Raw genomic sequence first — 15,456 nt, 5'->3', positions numbered from 1 at the left:
TTCCAGGTCACAGAGTGGGCTCTGGATTAAAGAATATGAATAGACTGATGATGTTAGATGTTGAAATAATTCCACCAATTTAAAGTACACATTCAAAATATAAAACGATTTTTTAAAATCGAGGTGAAAGTGGAGGTGGAATCCATTAGATAGAAACTTTTTATCAATTTGATGTATTCTAGGAGCAGGGCTGTAATTGCAGGTTCTGACCAACCATCAGTACAAAATAAATGAAAGTAAGAAAGTAAGTTTTTAGGCAGACATAGGTGAGTGGGTTATATGTATTAACACATTCTCACAGAGTAAATGTCATTGTGCTTTCTCCACACTCCTTTTGGTGGTAAAATTACATAAATTATCCTTGAGAACACCATACGCAATGGCAATGAAGGCGGCACTTTGTGTTGATTAAAAGAAAACGAAACAGAGGGCTGTTGAAGAAGGGTCCAGAGAATTGACTGCTGACATTTAAACTAGATGAAGCAGCCCATGCTTTCAATAGCCAACAAGATTTAAAAGCAACTAGACAGTCCAAGTAGCTGAAAATCACAAACATACTAAAAATGAACAAGTTGCTAAGAACAAATTGCTTATTAGCATTCATATAAAGCACATTTATTATGCCTTATTCTGCATGAATATATTCTAGATCCCGTAACCCTAATATATTAGAAAATATATATTAGAATTTCTAAAATATTTTGTTGTTTTTCCAGTAGACACAGATCAGAAAGTGTTATAAGCTGTGCAAACAGTCACCTCATTGTTCTTCTGTGGCACAAAGCAAATTTGCAAGTATCAATCAATCAATCTCTGACAGAATTAAAATGATCACTTTTGGAGGTTATTTAATTAATTTATTTATTTTTTGCTTATGCCAAAGTATAACACCACAAAACAATGATATCTGCACTCCCAATAGTTAAATGGACTGGCTGTTTCTCTGTTTCCCAGTTAACAATTATGCTTTGAGTGGAGCCTTTTATCCAAAGCAATTTGCACTGCACTGAAGGTGTAAATTTTCCTCAACCACTTCATGAATTCCCGGCGAATCAAACCCATGACCTTGGCGTTGCTTATGCCACTGAGCAACAGGAACACATTATACAATCAAAATGATTGATTTAGGTTACCTTTCACAAATGTCTGCTATTTTATTCAGAGGGTAAGGCTCTATAGCCTGTGTTTCCTGCTGTTGTGTTGACATAGAATGGCACCAGACCCTGTAAAAAAAAAAAAAAATACAAAAAATGGATTTTCTAAATGTAGAAGACAATTTTTGCAATGAAATTGCCAGTAAATTTCATAATTAATTGCAAAGAACATTTTCAGTCAACAAAAATAAGCACTGACCAATGGCAAAAGACACAGAGTCTAAAACCTGACAAACATGTCTGTTGCTGTTTTTCTGCATCTGTCGGAGCTGTTTGAATTGGCCTTTACAAGAAAATACTGTTTTGTTTTTTCTACTTCAAAATTTCATATTTAATTCAATGTTACTTACTGTCTCTTAGTAATTGTTTACAAAACGATGAACTTTAAAAATCTACGTGTTTCAGAAAGGCACAGAAAGCAAGAAGAGTTTTTTTTTATGTTTTTTTTTTTACCTTAAACCGCATAAACACATTTCATTACACCAAATACACTAAATAATATTTTTAGCAATTTCATATGACCCCTTTTAAATATTCAGCTCAGAGTCAGCTCATTTGACTTGACTAGACTAGAGCTCAGTTCTGATGAGATCATCTTCCCCCTCAGAGAGAGACCGACCATTTTATTAATCTTGGTAAACTGGACACATTGCAAATGATGAACTTATGATTCTATCCACCAATCTTACCTTTCGTCACATCTGATGACTATAACATTTTCAGAGCCGATGCCGAGAACTGCTGCTGACTTCTTGATTGAATAATGACTCTAATAAGGAAAGCGTATGTTAAACATGCAGAGGTAAACAGCTAACATGATCTGACCCTTGCTTTACCATAACAAGACATTCAATATTCGAATTAATGTCAGTTTATCAGCACTTTTAAAAACACTGCTGTGACACGTAACGTCTGACCTCCCAATCAGCGGGTCAGGAGGTAATAGCTGAAATGTGTTGGGCTATGTGTCTCAGTGAGTAAGTGGAACTGTCACAGCATGCCTGCTGAGAGAAGAGGAAACAATAATGAAATCATGTACGTGCGCAGAGGTGAACAGTGTCAGGCGAGGTATCACAGACATCCCGTGGGTCTTCACCACCAGAAAGAGATGAAACCTGGCCAACAACACACTGTACAGATTGGTGCCTCCTGCAGAGAAAGCCATTAGCTGTTTAATGAAATACAAATGATGGAAAAGTTCCAATGTTCATTTTTCAAAAGGCAAATATAAATGCTTCCTGTATTTTTGTGCTTTCAGCTTGTTACAGGGACAAAATATGCCATCTCCATCTTCCTCCGGCCATCCAATAATTGAATGCATTTTTCTCAGAACTACTATCTTCATGAATATAAAGACCGGGGATATTTCATAAGTGAACCTGTACCGATAGAGAGCAATTCGACTTCAATTTCGACATTTTTAGGTGAACTATACCTTTAAAACTTGCCCTTTTCTTACAATAAACTGCAAGATTACATTCAGTCAGCATCTTTCTGTATAATTTTCTGTATAATCACAATATGGAAGAAATTATAATCTCAAGATTGCTTATATAAATATAATGAATAATGCATTATATTACTATACTAACTGCTAAACAAATATGTCTTTTTTGATCAAAAATACAATAAATCAATGTTGAAACAGAATTAGTTTCATCCCTATACCTAATTTTAAATGTGTTGCAACCATCCCTGGTCGCCCTTATATATTTATTGTTCTGTTCATTCATAATTATAATATGAATTTTGAAGAAATTAAACTCTTGACTTACATGTTTGTATTTGCTGTGGAAGTCAACCATTCTCCAGCCAGATCAGTGATGTCAAGTCCAGTTGAACCAGGTGGTTGAAAAATCTTGGATGATCTGACAACATTAAAGGACAACATTTACAAAAGCCTCCACTAAATAATCCATGTTATTTAGCTTGTTCATTTTTAACTCATATATATATACTCACATATTTAAGTGTGTCTCTGCAGTTCACCAACAGCTGCTCCAGGTTATCTTTCTGGTCAGGGAGCTCCAGGCTGAAGCCCTCCAGGCCTTCATTAAGCTGGTGAGGATAGTGGAAAAACGTTTGAGGGATTTATTGATAGGCCAGCAAGATGTTTACCAGCTCCTGGATGAAGTGCTTGGTTGCTTCCTCTCCATCCTCAGCAGGGAGCAGATCTAAACAAACACAAAATGCACATTATTCTCACAAATGATTTGTGATTATGGTCGAGTACCCTGACATTTTTTTTTTTAATTTGGCATATTGATTACCATTTGTATAACCTCAGTTCTAATACAAATACCATGAACTATGGTTAGTGTAGCAAACCATGTTTAATTTGTGGTTACCGTGGTTTAACCATATAACCATGCTTTTATTTATTAATTTTTTTGTTGTAAAACCATGGCTAATTTTCATGTTTTCATCTTTTTAAACTCTCTCTTCTTTTGTTAACTGATATGAATGTGTTTATGCTCTTCAGCGCCTCCACACTGACAGATGCCTAGGCTTGGAAAAAAACAGAAAGGAAAAAAGAAAAGAAAGAAAAAAGCAGGTTTATGTGAAGCAACAGAAGCACTAGCCTACACTTCAAGGCCAATTATTTCACTTTTATAAATCCTGCTGGCTTCTTTTCAACATGCTGTTGAAAAAAAAAGTGAATCTTTTACTTGTCAGATTTATTAAGAAGTTATAAGGAAAGCTTCTGTTTAGATCTAAAATCTTACTGACAAATGAATATCAAAGTCCACCATGCATACTGCTATTATATTTGTATAAACAAATACATTCTTAAAAATAAAGCTGCTTAAAAGGTTCTTCACATAGAAGAACCATTTTTGGTTCCATAAAGAACCATTCAGTCAAAGGATCTATAAAGAACAATCACTTGCTTACCCTTTTTATAATGTGAAGAACCTTCTTTCACCGCAAATAACCTTTTGTGAAACAGAAAGGTTCTTCAGATGTAAAAGGTTCTTCATGGAACCATTTAGACAAAAAGGTTCTTCTATGGCATTGTGAAGCACCTTTATTTTTAAGAGTGTACAAATATTATTATTATTTTGTCTTTGATGCAAATCAGATTTCATTTCATCCATATGTCTACATTTTGATATATAGAAGCTGGTGACTTAGCTTTTCAGTGAGGGCAGGCCAGCAGAGATCCTATTTAAGAGGAGCACAATGGAGCTCAGTCTTTCAAATGGTGTGAAAATAGCTTGGCCAAAGTGAATAGAGGGAGCAGCGAGTGAGACATGAAGGCTTGTTTTTATTATTTCTTTTCACGATTTTTAATCAGGCTGGCCATACTGCTTCCATCAGTCTCATTGGTTAAATTATTTCCATGTGTAGTCCTTGAACATTACCTTGCCTGACACAAGTGCAGCCATGGCAACTTCATTGAATGGAATAGTCGCTTTGTACATTAACCTGTAAATGAAGATTCCACGTATTGGTAAAACACTGGCTAATGGATGCCTTTTTTTGTTGTTGTTTTAGACATGAGTGAAATAAGTATTTTTTGTGTAATTTCTATATTTTGATCATTTATTATGACCAAATGCACTGCAAGATTATGTGACTGACATTAATTGTTTGCTTAAAAATGAGAGAAGAAACAAGTAGAAATTGAAGAAAATACATGGCCTGTTTACGCCAAGAAAGAAAACTAAAAGAACACTAGAATGATAGCTTAGCATCCACACCAACAGATGTTATAACATTCTGTTTATTATAAGTGTGCACTGCTGCTTTAAATGCTTAACCTCTAAAAAGTCAGGCGCATTTTGATTGGCTATCAATGTTTTTATTGTATCAGCTGGAAAAAAATACTTTAACCAAATTGCTTCTCTGTGTTGTTATTGTTACAGCTCTCTTAGAATTAGAATGATTATTATAACATCATAGTTATATTTATCATTATAGTGATTGATCTTTGTGTACATAGTCCTTAAGAGGAGTGTCACCAAAAAAAGTGGGCGTGAGGGCTCAGATTTCTAGCTAAACTGTACAAAAGGGCTCAGAAAGTATAGTTGGAGATATCGTTATTACATAATCCAAGTGCATGAATGACCAAAGTTGTATTGGTATGTGAGAAACTAAATTTTAGATGATACAAGAGTTGCTGAGTTGTGATATTTATGAAGCGTGTCTCTTTGAAGTATTGAGGAAAACTGATCTATCAGAAAATATATTTGGCTAAATTTCGTTTGCGATGTCAGGTGACCAAAATTTAACGTCTAATATCAATGTTAATTTGATGCCAAGTACCGACGTCTAAACTCAAGCAAACACTGATCTCTAACATGGTTACTTCAAATGAAACAATAAATCAACATCTAAACCTTAGTTCATTCTCAATAAGATCTTCTGTAGACATCTGACAGAAATAAAGTCAGTCTGGTTATTAATAAGTGGAGCTGGTGATGCTGTTTGTGGGGTTGTTTAATCAGATCTTGAGAGATTTCATGTATTTTATTTCAGTTGATTTCATCTAAGACTGTGTCTGAAGTCAGTTGTAGTAGTTCTTGTGTTTCTCTTTTCTTCAGTGATTCTGTTTGTTAACAGCAGCTGTTCATCACTAATTCACAATTATCACTCAATTAATCACTTAATTACGTAATTGCAATGTACATCTTCTTTCAGTGAACTCAACTGAATTAAGTTCAGAGTACTCATAACTGTTAGTTTTTTCAACTTAAACGGTTTAAGGCAATCGGTTGCCTCAAATGGTTTGGGTTAACATAACTTAAGGATATCTGTTTACTCAAACCGTTTGAGTTAAGTTTACTTGTCGGGTTTTACAGTGCTGCTGCGTTTCCTGTTTAAGGTTGTTTGAGGACATTTGAGTGTTTAAAGACTCTTTTTGATTAGATTAGGTTAGGTAAGGGTTTTGATGGCTTTTGAAGCTGATAACATGAGGTTGAATGTACAAAACACAAATTAAGTAGTATGGCTCTGCCGAGAGGTTTTAGGTGTGACTGAAAGACTTTATTCTTGTCACAGACCAGTGCGAAATGAAATCACTTCCTGTGTAGCCTGAACACTTTTGAAGATGAAAATAAATGTTTCAAAGACAACACCTCTTCTGTAAAGACGTACTGACCAACACAGTGTATAATGGATTTAGAGGATATTTATGAAAATGTTGAACGCAGAGATATTGGGAGCACAACTGGAGCTCAAACTCAGAGTCACGGCCGGGATGAAGGAAAAGATCTAAAGCACAGTAAGAAGAAAATTACTTGGAAGTAGAAATGGTTTTATATATTTTCAAATATTTATACGTGTTTCTGTTTGTAAATGAAGTGTATTATCATGGACTTATCTTTCTGTTTACTTTTTTTAAATGTTCTTGTTTGGATAATTTATAAAAGCAATTTCAGATGACTTAAACTGTTACGTCCCAAGTTGTAACTATTATTATTATTATTATTTTTATTTGGTGTTATTTGTGCTGGAGGGACAGCATGAGAATAAAACTAGAAACTCCATCTGAAGTGTGCCCTATCATATGAGGAGTGTATTCATTTTTTTATGATTTATTTGAAAATGACTGAGATAAAAGTAGGTATTAGGAAAAGGGTTTTGTGAACTTGGCTCACACTCCTAACCAGCAGGTGGTTAAGACAGAGGGAGCTTGAATTTGTATGCCAACCGTCATTTAAATTTACAAGAAGAAGAAGAAGAAGTTGCATGCCCTTTTTGGCCTTAGCTGCCTCTGGAGATTTTTCGCTTGTCCCAGACAATAGCATGTGTGCAAGCTGTTGGTGTATAACTTTGAAAATTTGAAGAGATTTGTGGAGAAAATGTACTCTGTTTTATACAAGTAACCTCAAAATGTGAGACTTAAGTTGAAAGCTTTAATTATTTTTGAAGGAGGATGCTGTTTCTTTTACGCTTCATTGTTTTCTCCAGTTTTTGGTTAGAAAGAGAGTCAAGTAACTGTTTTGAGAGGTTAGAAAATACCCCTTTTGTAAGTTAGTCCTGTTATGTTTGTTGCTTTGGCCTGGTCCCCTCCTGAAGCCTTATTTTGCTCTGTGCTTAGTACTCTTTCTTTCTTTTTTTTGAACTTGTTAAATCAGTTTTCTAGACAGTGACTAGTCTGTGTGATATCTGTAGAGTGCTGGGGCAGGAGATAAGATCTCCAGGTGGCTGGTTGAAAAGTGTTGTTTTTTTTTTTCTGGCTTTGTTCATAAATTTCCTTGTTTTGGCCATCCCTGACCCTAGACAGGGGAGGCATGTAACTACTCATAAAACATAAAAAGGCATTTCTATTTAGACATGTAGTAATTTCTAATAAAAATGAATAGTTAATAATTTATATTTGTGTGTTTTGGTCGTGTTTGTCAGGAGGAAGTAGTTTGGTGTTGATCACAGTGGGTCTCGGGCTCATTTGTGTTCTTCTGATGGTCTTCATCATACTGCTCAACATCACCATCACAGCAGAGAGAGACCTGATAAAGAGTTACAAGAACACCGTTGAAGAGCTCAATCAAACCATCAACTGCTTACAGGACAATTATACTGAACTAATGACTGCAGAGCAACTTCAACTCTTTGAGTCAGAAGAACCTGGTGCTGGAGACCAGAGTGAAAGCTCTCACTGCTGAGAAAAGTCAGTTACAGAGAGATTTTGACTCTTTGAATAAGAAGGGTCCAGTTTATTTCTTCATGTCCACTGAGTCGAGCTGGTCTGACAGCAGACAGTACTGCAGGGATCGTGGAGCTGATCTGGTCATTATCAACACTGAAGAGAAGCAGGTGAGTTTGTGTGAGAGTCTGTTAATGAATGAGAGCAATCACACTTATTCCTGTTGTTCTTCACACAGAGGTTCATAACTTCATTAGTCCGTGAGAAAGTGTGGATTGGTTTGTCTGACACAGAGAACGAGGGCGTCATGAAATGGGTGGATAATTCACCACTGAAACAAGGGTAAACATCACTGTGTGTTTATTTTAGTCTTTGATTCTCATTATAAAATCACAACCTTCAGAAGAAAGCAGAAGAGAAAACTCTTCCACAATCAACACAAACACAATTAAATACGGAAGTTCTAAGCGGCCATGCATTATAATTTTTTTATATATAAATTTATATACATTATAACGACTGAATTTTGCAGGTGGCACTACAGACCTGAATATAACTGATGGGGAGTTGTACACTATCCACTTTACTGTACGCGGACCTTCCTCGTGATCGCTATAATTTGTGCAGTCTTGTTCATTACTTACATTTAATTAATTCATAAATGTTAAATACTTGAATCAATATGATTATTTTGTGTATTAAGTTCTTGCTAGATGCATTAGTTTCACCAACGCGTTCTGTGTCATGAAATAACTTCTTATCAAAACCAAGGTTGACGTCACTGTATTATTCTGTTTGCACCTTTATTTGTGCTTCGTTGAGGCACATGATTAGGTAGTTAATAAGTGGAGATGTTCTTTTTATCTACAGTAGGACGGGATTTAACGATGTAGGCTATTTGTGATGTGCCTCTTTTCCTTATTATTAATCTTTATTGTTAATCATATTGATGAGAAATGTGGTGTATATGTAAAGTGCACAGGCTAATTTAATTCAGTTTTGTTCTATAATGTTGTAATCATTTTTTTTTTCTACACACACACACACACACACACACATACACTGCACATGAATGATCTTTTCAAACAGAAGCTTGTAACACACATGATATCGGTCACAGCATATAATGACTACTAAAAATTACAAATTATATATATATAATTTTATTTCAAATAAAGGGAAAATTAAAAGTGAGTTTAATCCAAGGAGCTCTAAAAGATCTTAGAATAGTTCTGCATCCTTCTGAAGTGTGCGGTGTTGCCATTTAAACATGTTAATTACAAAAACTAAACGTATGTTGTACTGTCTCTGGAAAAGTCAACATTGATTGATCAGCCTTTATTTATGTACAGTATTGTAGAAGTTATTACCTAGGCGAAGCAAAATTTGCTGAAATATATGCTACAGTAAGAGCACCTGCATGGTTGTCCATCAGATGCCTGTCAACGTTCAGTTCGTTACTATAGCAACATTAAAACTGTCATGTCGTTATAACGAGAAAACAAACTTTCGTTATGTCGAGATAACGAGAAAGTTAAGTCGTTATAACGAGAAAACAAGAAGGAAAACAATTATAATCCATGTTAATTGGGACTTCCGTAATTAAAGACATTTTACTGTAAATTCTATAAACTCTTATTCTCTTTTACTTGTCACTTCTGCTCCAGCTTCTGTACTACTTTAGTTTACTTTTGAAACATACTATTATACGGAGTATTGTTGATTTCATAAATTTGTGCTTTTGAAAAACTGAACCTCTGAAACATGTTGTTCAGGTTTTGGCTGAAAGATGAGCCAAACGACTACAATGGAAATGAGGACTGTATTGAACTGAATTTTAATAGAGAGAAGCCGGGATGGTCACCACTGAACGACTGGAATGATCTTTCATGCTCCGAGAAGAAAAAGGGGATTTGTGAGAAATAGGGTTCAACCTTTTCTAACGGTTTTGCTTTTTTTTTGTGATGTAATCATTCTTATTGTAAACGCATAAGTTCTTATTTAGGTCCTGCCTTTAAAATAAAAACAATCAGCGGATCTTAAATTTGTTAAAAGGACAATGTGTAATTTTCTTATGGCTATAATAACCTTTATTTCTGATGCCGTGAATTTGGGTGATGTGGGACACAAAACCTCTGTGTTCATGTTTTGCTGCATCACAAGCAGCTCTATATTAATATGATCTTAGTTCAGCTGTTATCATGAGTCTCATTTGTTGATCTGAAGTGTTGAGGAGACAATCATAGTAAACTACAGAAGTCTAAAGTGTCCAGATTACTCTGATTCACCTTCTTATTCTTATATTGAGTGTCTGTAATTGCTTTCTCTCTGAATAAATTTGCCAGTTAACTGCATTGTTATTTTTCATTTTATATTTAATTCTTATCTGCTTAAAGGGTTAGATTTAGTCCGAGAGCTCTCAGTCCCTCCATTGAAGCTGTGTGTACGGTATACTGTCCATGTCCAGAAAGGTAAGAAAAACATCTTCAAAGTAGTCCATGTGACATCAGAGGGTCAGTTAGAATTTTTTGAAGCTTCGAAAATACATTTTGGTCCAAAAATAGCAAAAACTACGACTTTATTCAGCATTGTCTTCTCTTCCGTGTCTGTTGTGTGAGAGAGTTCAAAACAAAGCAGTCTGGATATCCGGTTCGCAAACGAATCATTCAGTTCACTAATTCGAACTGAATCTTTTTAAACGTTTCGCATCTCTAATACGCATTAATCCACAAATGACTTAAGCTGTTAACTTTTTTAATGTGACTGACACTCCCTCTGAGTTTAAACAAACCAATATCCCGGAGTAATTCATGCACTCAAACAGTACACTGACTGAACTGCTGTGAAGAGAGAACTGAAGATGAACACCGAGCCGAGCCAGATAAGAAAAACCGAGGAGCTGATGATACTGCGCATGTGTGATTCAGCGTGAAGCAGACCGACACACAGAGCGTCTGAACTGAACTGATTCTTTTGGTGATTGATTCTGAACTGATTCTGTGCTAGTAGTATGAGCGCGGGTAAACCGAAGGCTTGAATCAAGGGCAATCGTACCCACTGGGCAAAGTTATTTCCAGTTGACGTCTTGTGGACGTCTTTTTATGTCTTTGCAGACGTTGAAAAGACGTCCACTGAGGAGCCAGAATGAAAGTTTTTATGACGTCTTTTTTTGACGTCTTCTGTAGCCTACGTCCGATTTAGACGTTCAGAGAACCTCCTTACAAGGTTAAAAAACTAGTTCAAAAGTGGTCAGTAGAAATATTTTCAACATCATTTAAGGTTCATTTAGGCATAATTTATACTGTTTCTGGACCAAATCAACACTCTCAGGATGCATTCGATTTAGATGTTATTTCAATGTAACACAATGTAACACACAATGACATTGTGTTTGTCCTAAAATCAAGAAAATAAAATAATCTTCATGAAATAATGAAATAAATGACGATTGAGCATGTGGTAAAATCAAAAGTTTAAGTTCATTAGAAAAGTGAGGAGTTGTCGTGTGGACAGTATAACCGGCGTTTTTGCCTTGCGACGTCAGAGTGTGCGCCGTTATCCGCTGTGTTTGACGTCAGATTGTGCGCTGCTGCTTGCTTCTGATTGGCCAAGGTGACTTTACAATTTGGGTTATATCGCCGCCTGCTGGTGTGACATGCTCTTGACAGCGCTTGACAGCACGTTTTTGCGTTTTCATGTGGACGGGATTTTTTTTTTAAACGCAGGAGGAAAAACTCCGGTTATAAAAATACCCGTGTCCGTGTGGACTAGGCCTAGATGTCTGACAGAAATAAAGTCAATCTAATGATTCCATGTTTGTGGAGATGTTTGATCTTCCTCTGCTGAGATCTTTCAGAGATTTAATGTCTTTGTTTTGCATTGATTTTACCACATGCTCAATCGTCATTTATTTCATTATTTCATGAAGATTATTTTATTTTCTTGATTGTACTGTAGAGTCAAAAGGTTAACGAGATATATACAAACAAAACAACACTTATTTCATGACCTCAGATACTTGTAATGTGTTGACTCTATCATCACCAACAAAGAGCTGATAACACCTGAGCTCTCTTAAATTTGTCGTTCTTTGCTACAACAACAGTGTTTCACAAACACACAGTTATAACAGCCAGAGACAAGCTAACACAAGAAGAATGAGGACCAAGATCCCAACTAAACCAAACACTGTCCACCACAATGGTGACTTTGCACAGTGGGAAGTAACCCAATGCTGTTAAATTACACCCACGTATGCAGTCCATGTGCATGACGTGGTTCAGAAGCAGCACGGACTCATTGTGCTTTCACACAGGAAACGTTTGCGGTCCACTACTCATCTGTGGCTGTATAGGCCACAAACAGAACATTTATCCATTATTTTGATTCCAAATTCAAACGTTGTTAATGAAAAAAGCTTTTTCAGCATTGTGATCCTCTTTTATCACAGTACAGTAACAATCTAAGACATTAGTTTAAAATCAGTAAATATAAACAACATATTATCCCTGCATTTGACTTCTAGGTTTGTATAAGAAGTTACTCAAGCAAGTGGCAACACATTTAAACACAACATATGGCCTAGATTTCTTTTTAAAAGTTGTGGCGATTTGGAAGAAATCCATGCCAGCTTTTCACTTTTTCTAATGGGCGGAAATCAATGAGGAAATTTAATATAAAAGTGAGTCATAAACGGAAGAGGAGGGGGAAGTAAAAACAAAACACACGTGTAGGTTGTATCGGAATGGGACGCACGCTCCCTGAAGGTTGTTGCTGTTCTTTGCTGGAATCTGTGCATGCGCTGACTGGGTGCGATCGCCGAAGTGTCGGAGAAATTGAGCTCTACTGCATGGTTCGGTCGCCTGCCTGGGGCAACACAATCCAGTCTGGTTCGTTCGCCTGCCTCAGGTACTAGTGATGTTGTCCATCATTTGTTAACCTCACGTCAAGTCTCCAAACTCTGTCCCCGGCCCGGGATTAGCGGCCGCTACACAGACTTCACACAGCCACACAGCCACACACACACACACACACACACACACTTTCATTGCACACGCATACGCATACACCCAAACACTAGTTTGGAATATTTATTTTTCTTTGTTTTTTTTTCTTCTCTCTTGTATTTTTTTTTCTCCATTGAAAATTGAAAATGGAAAAAGAAACGAACTTTAAGACCCTCGGGAATCAGGGACTCTCGTGATTTTGTGATTGTTTATGAAATCTTGAATTGAACTTGAACAGCAATCGTATTACTTTGTTTACACTTTCTTCTGTCATTTTGTTGAAGTAACGAAAAAAATACAAATGGTGTGAAAATTTAACTTCATGTAGTTTTTTTAAACACTTTTCTTAATGTTTTTGTTGTTGTTGTTGTGTAACAGTGGCTTGAGCTATTTACGGGGAAACTGAAATTAATTGCGCATTATAAATAAATAAATAAATAAATAAATATATATAAATTTTTTTTTTCTTGACAAGTTTTGCTTGTCTGGCGCCCGAACAATTTAACTTAAATTTACATTTATTAAATCAAATTTTATTTGGGGCAGCCACCGTTACATAAGTGGCACCCAAACAGAGACATGAAACTTAAACACTTAGATAAACCTGGACGTCTTGAAACTTAAACATTTAAACCCTGACCACTTAAACGGGTCACTTGAACTTTGAATTAGAGTTTCCCTAAAGGATTACTTAAGCGTTGGTTATTGTCACTTGAAACTGCCTACTTTTGTGTTTGTGAAATGGTGGCAGATATATACTGAACTGAAATAGTTTTTCTTTATTGAATGGTTTTGTGGGAAGATTTTTTTGTTTTTGTTCGTGAACTTGCACGTTGTTAAATATATAATTGTGTTACCCCTTAGTTGTCTTGCTGCTAAACTGATTGACCTAATTAATGTGAAAGCTGTGGAAATAATAATTTGTGTTATTGAAATCTAATCATTGATTTGTGAAATTAAGTGAATTGTAGTGTGAATTGGACAACTGGACAGACATTTCACACTGAACTGTTATGTATTCTGTTGCAATTTATTTTTTCAAACATTTATACATTGTGTTTTTTTTTTTTTACTCAACTTACATTTCACTACATTTTTACACTGACTACAGATACATTGACAATCAAACATGGCTACCACTCCTCTCTCTCCATCCACTTTTGTGGAGATTGAACCACCGGCACCCGATGTTGCTACCCCAGTCTGGCCTCCAGCACCTCGTCCTCTACTTTCTCCACCTGGACTCTTTCGTGTTCCTCTCCATGTCACTCCTACTCAAGCCAGCACTACTGATGTACCAGGAACCCAGGTGCGGTTTGCAACTTCACCACTAGCTGGCAGTACTCCTGTTCAACCCTTCATCTTGGAGCAGGAACCGAATGGCAAATCTATGCAGATATGTACATTACTTGAGCCTTCATCTCTATCTTCGGCGGCACAGCAGGACTTGCCTGGTATCCTATCAACTCCTGGAAAAGGAATGCATCAACTCACTCAAGTTAAAGAAAATTGAGACACGTTGACACAACATATGCAAACTCATGAGAAAACCATTGGTGAACTTGCCATAGAACTTAAAACCCTGTCTGCACGCCAAGACAGCCTGATTTCTAACCTTGCTGATAAACTTAAGCACAATCAACAAGAAGTGCTCACCCACATTTCTGAAAGTAAGAAGCATGTGAAGGAAGAGGCTGATCAACTCACTAAATCACTTAAAGTTATGATTTCTGATGAACTTCACAAAGCTAAGACTACATATGTGTCTGAAGTGTGGTTTATGATCGACCAACTTCAAGTGGAGCTTCAGCAAGACATCAAATCCTACCTGGTAACCCATCAAAGAAATCATGATCAGTTTTCTACAGAGCTCACCCAGTGTACCCAAATCACCAACACATTGTGTGCAACTGTAAAAAGCTTACAAACTGAACTTGATAGAAGACTCGAAAAGCAAGAGAAACAAATGACTGACCTGCAGACAAGATATTACTCACCTTTACCTCTTAATGCTCCAGTTTCAGCTGTATCACCAGTGTCCGCTCCTTTGCTTCCTGCTCCTGTTGTAAAGAGTGATCATCTTAAGATTACATTTCCTACTTTTGGGAGACAGTCAGATGACATGGACCCCTTGCTCTACCTAACTCGATCAGGATCTCAGGATCTCGTCAGGATTTCTTAGCGTTACATCCTCTTACTGATGCTGACATCCTGGCCACTTTACGCACTGTCCTTTACGGTACTGCCCGGGACTGGTGGGAAGTTGCACGATCCTCAATAACCACGTGGGAACAATTTGAAGCTGCTTTCCTCTCTGCTTTCCTCTCAGAGGATTATGAAGATGAGCTGGCTGAACGGGTAAGGACAAGAACACAGGGAGAAAGAGAGAGCATTAGAGACTTTGCATTTACGTACAGAGCTCTCTGCAAAAGGTGGAAGCCCTCCTTGATGGACAGTGAATTGGTGAAAATGATTTTAAAAAATATGAACCCCTATCTTGCAAGCCAGATTCGCAGTCGGGTGAACACAGTCGATGAACTTGTGAAATTGGGCCAACAGCTGGAAAAAGACTACGAACAACAACTGCAATATGAAAAACGTGTGAGTTCTAAGCAACCCTTATCCATGCCTCAAAGACCTATTGCCAACCGTCCGGCAGAGAAGCCTTTAGTGCAATGCTGGCGATGTAAAGGCCATCACTCCC

The 15,456-nt window shown here is 36.7% G+C and overlaps 1 protein-coding gene and 1 pseudogene across 1 annotated transcript; one reads left to right on the top strand and one right to left on the bottom strand.

The window, feature by feature from the left end:
- Positions 1 to 771: 771 nt before the first annotated feature.
- On the bottom strand, positions 772 to 4,543 carry LOC132096929 (glutamate decarboxylase 1-like; annotated as a pseudogene).
- A 1,729-nt stretch (positions 4,544 to 6,272) lies between these two features.
- On the top strand, positions 6,273 to 10,083 carry LOC132096928 (CD209 antigen-like protein C). Its single transcript, XM_059502613.1, has 5 exons — positions 6,273 to 6,381; positions 7,506 to 7,633; positions 7,698 to 7,916; positions 7,985 to 8,088; positions 9,522 to 10,083. Exons 1-5 carry the CDS (start codon positions 6,273 to 6,275, stop codon positions 9,670 to 9,672), a joined length of 711 nt encoding a protein of 236 aa, XP_059358596.1. The 3' UTR covers positions 9,673 to 10,083.
- The last annotated feature ends 5,373 nt before the right edge of the window (positions 10,084 to 15,456 follow it).

This window comes from Carassius carassius, chromosome 20 (assembly GCF_963082965.1).
Source record: "Carassius carassius chromosome 20, fCarCar2.1, whole genome shotgun sequence".
Classification (NCBI taxonomy): domain Eukaryota; kingdom Metazoa; phylum Chordata; class Actinopteri; order Cypriniformes; family Cyprinidae; genus Carassius; species Carassius carassius.
Note: the sequence above shows the minus strand (reverse complement) of the source record. Positions and strands in the feature narration are given on the sequence as shown.

What these genes read in the sequence shown, in the direction of transcription:
- LOC132096928 (XM_059502613.1), top strand. Translation starts at nt 6,273, where the DNA reads ATGGATTTAGAGGATATTTATGAAAATGTTGAACGCAGAGATATTGGG. An exon ending in TAAAGAGTTACAAGAACACC is followed by an intron (nt 7,634 to 7,697) that starts GTTGAAGAGCTC and finishes TAATGACTGCAG; the next exon opens with AGCAACTTCAACTCTTTGAG. An exon ending in AATTCACCACTGAAACAAGG is followed by an intron (nt 8,089 to 9,521) that starts GTAAACATCACT and finishes CATGTTGTTCAG; the next exon opens with GTTTTGGCTGAAAGATGAGC.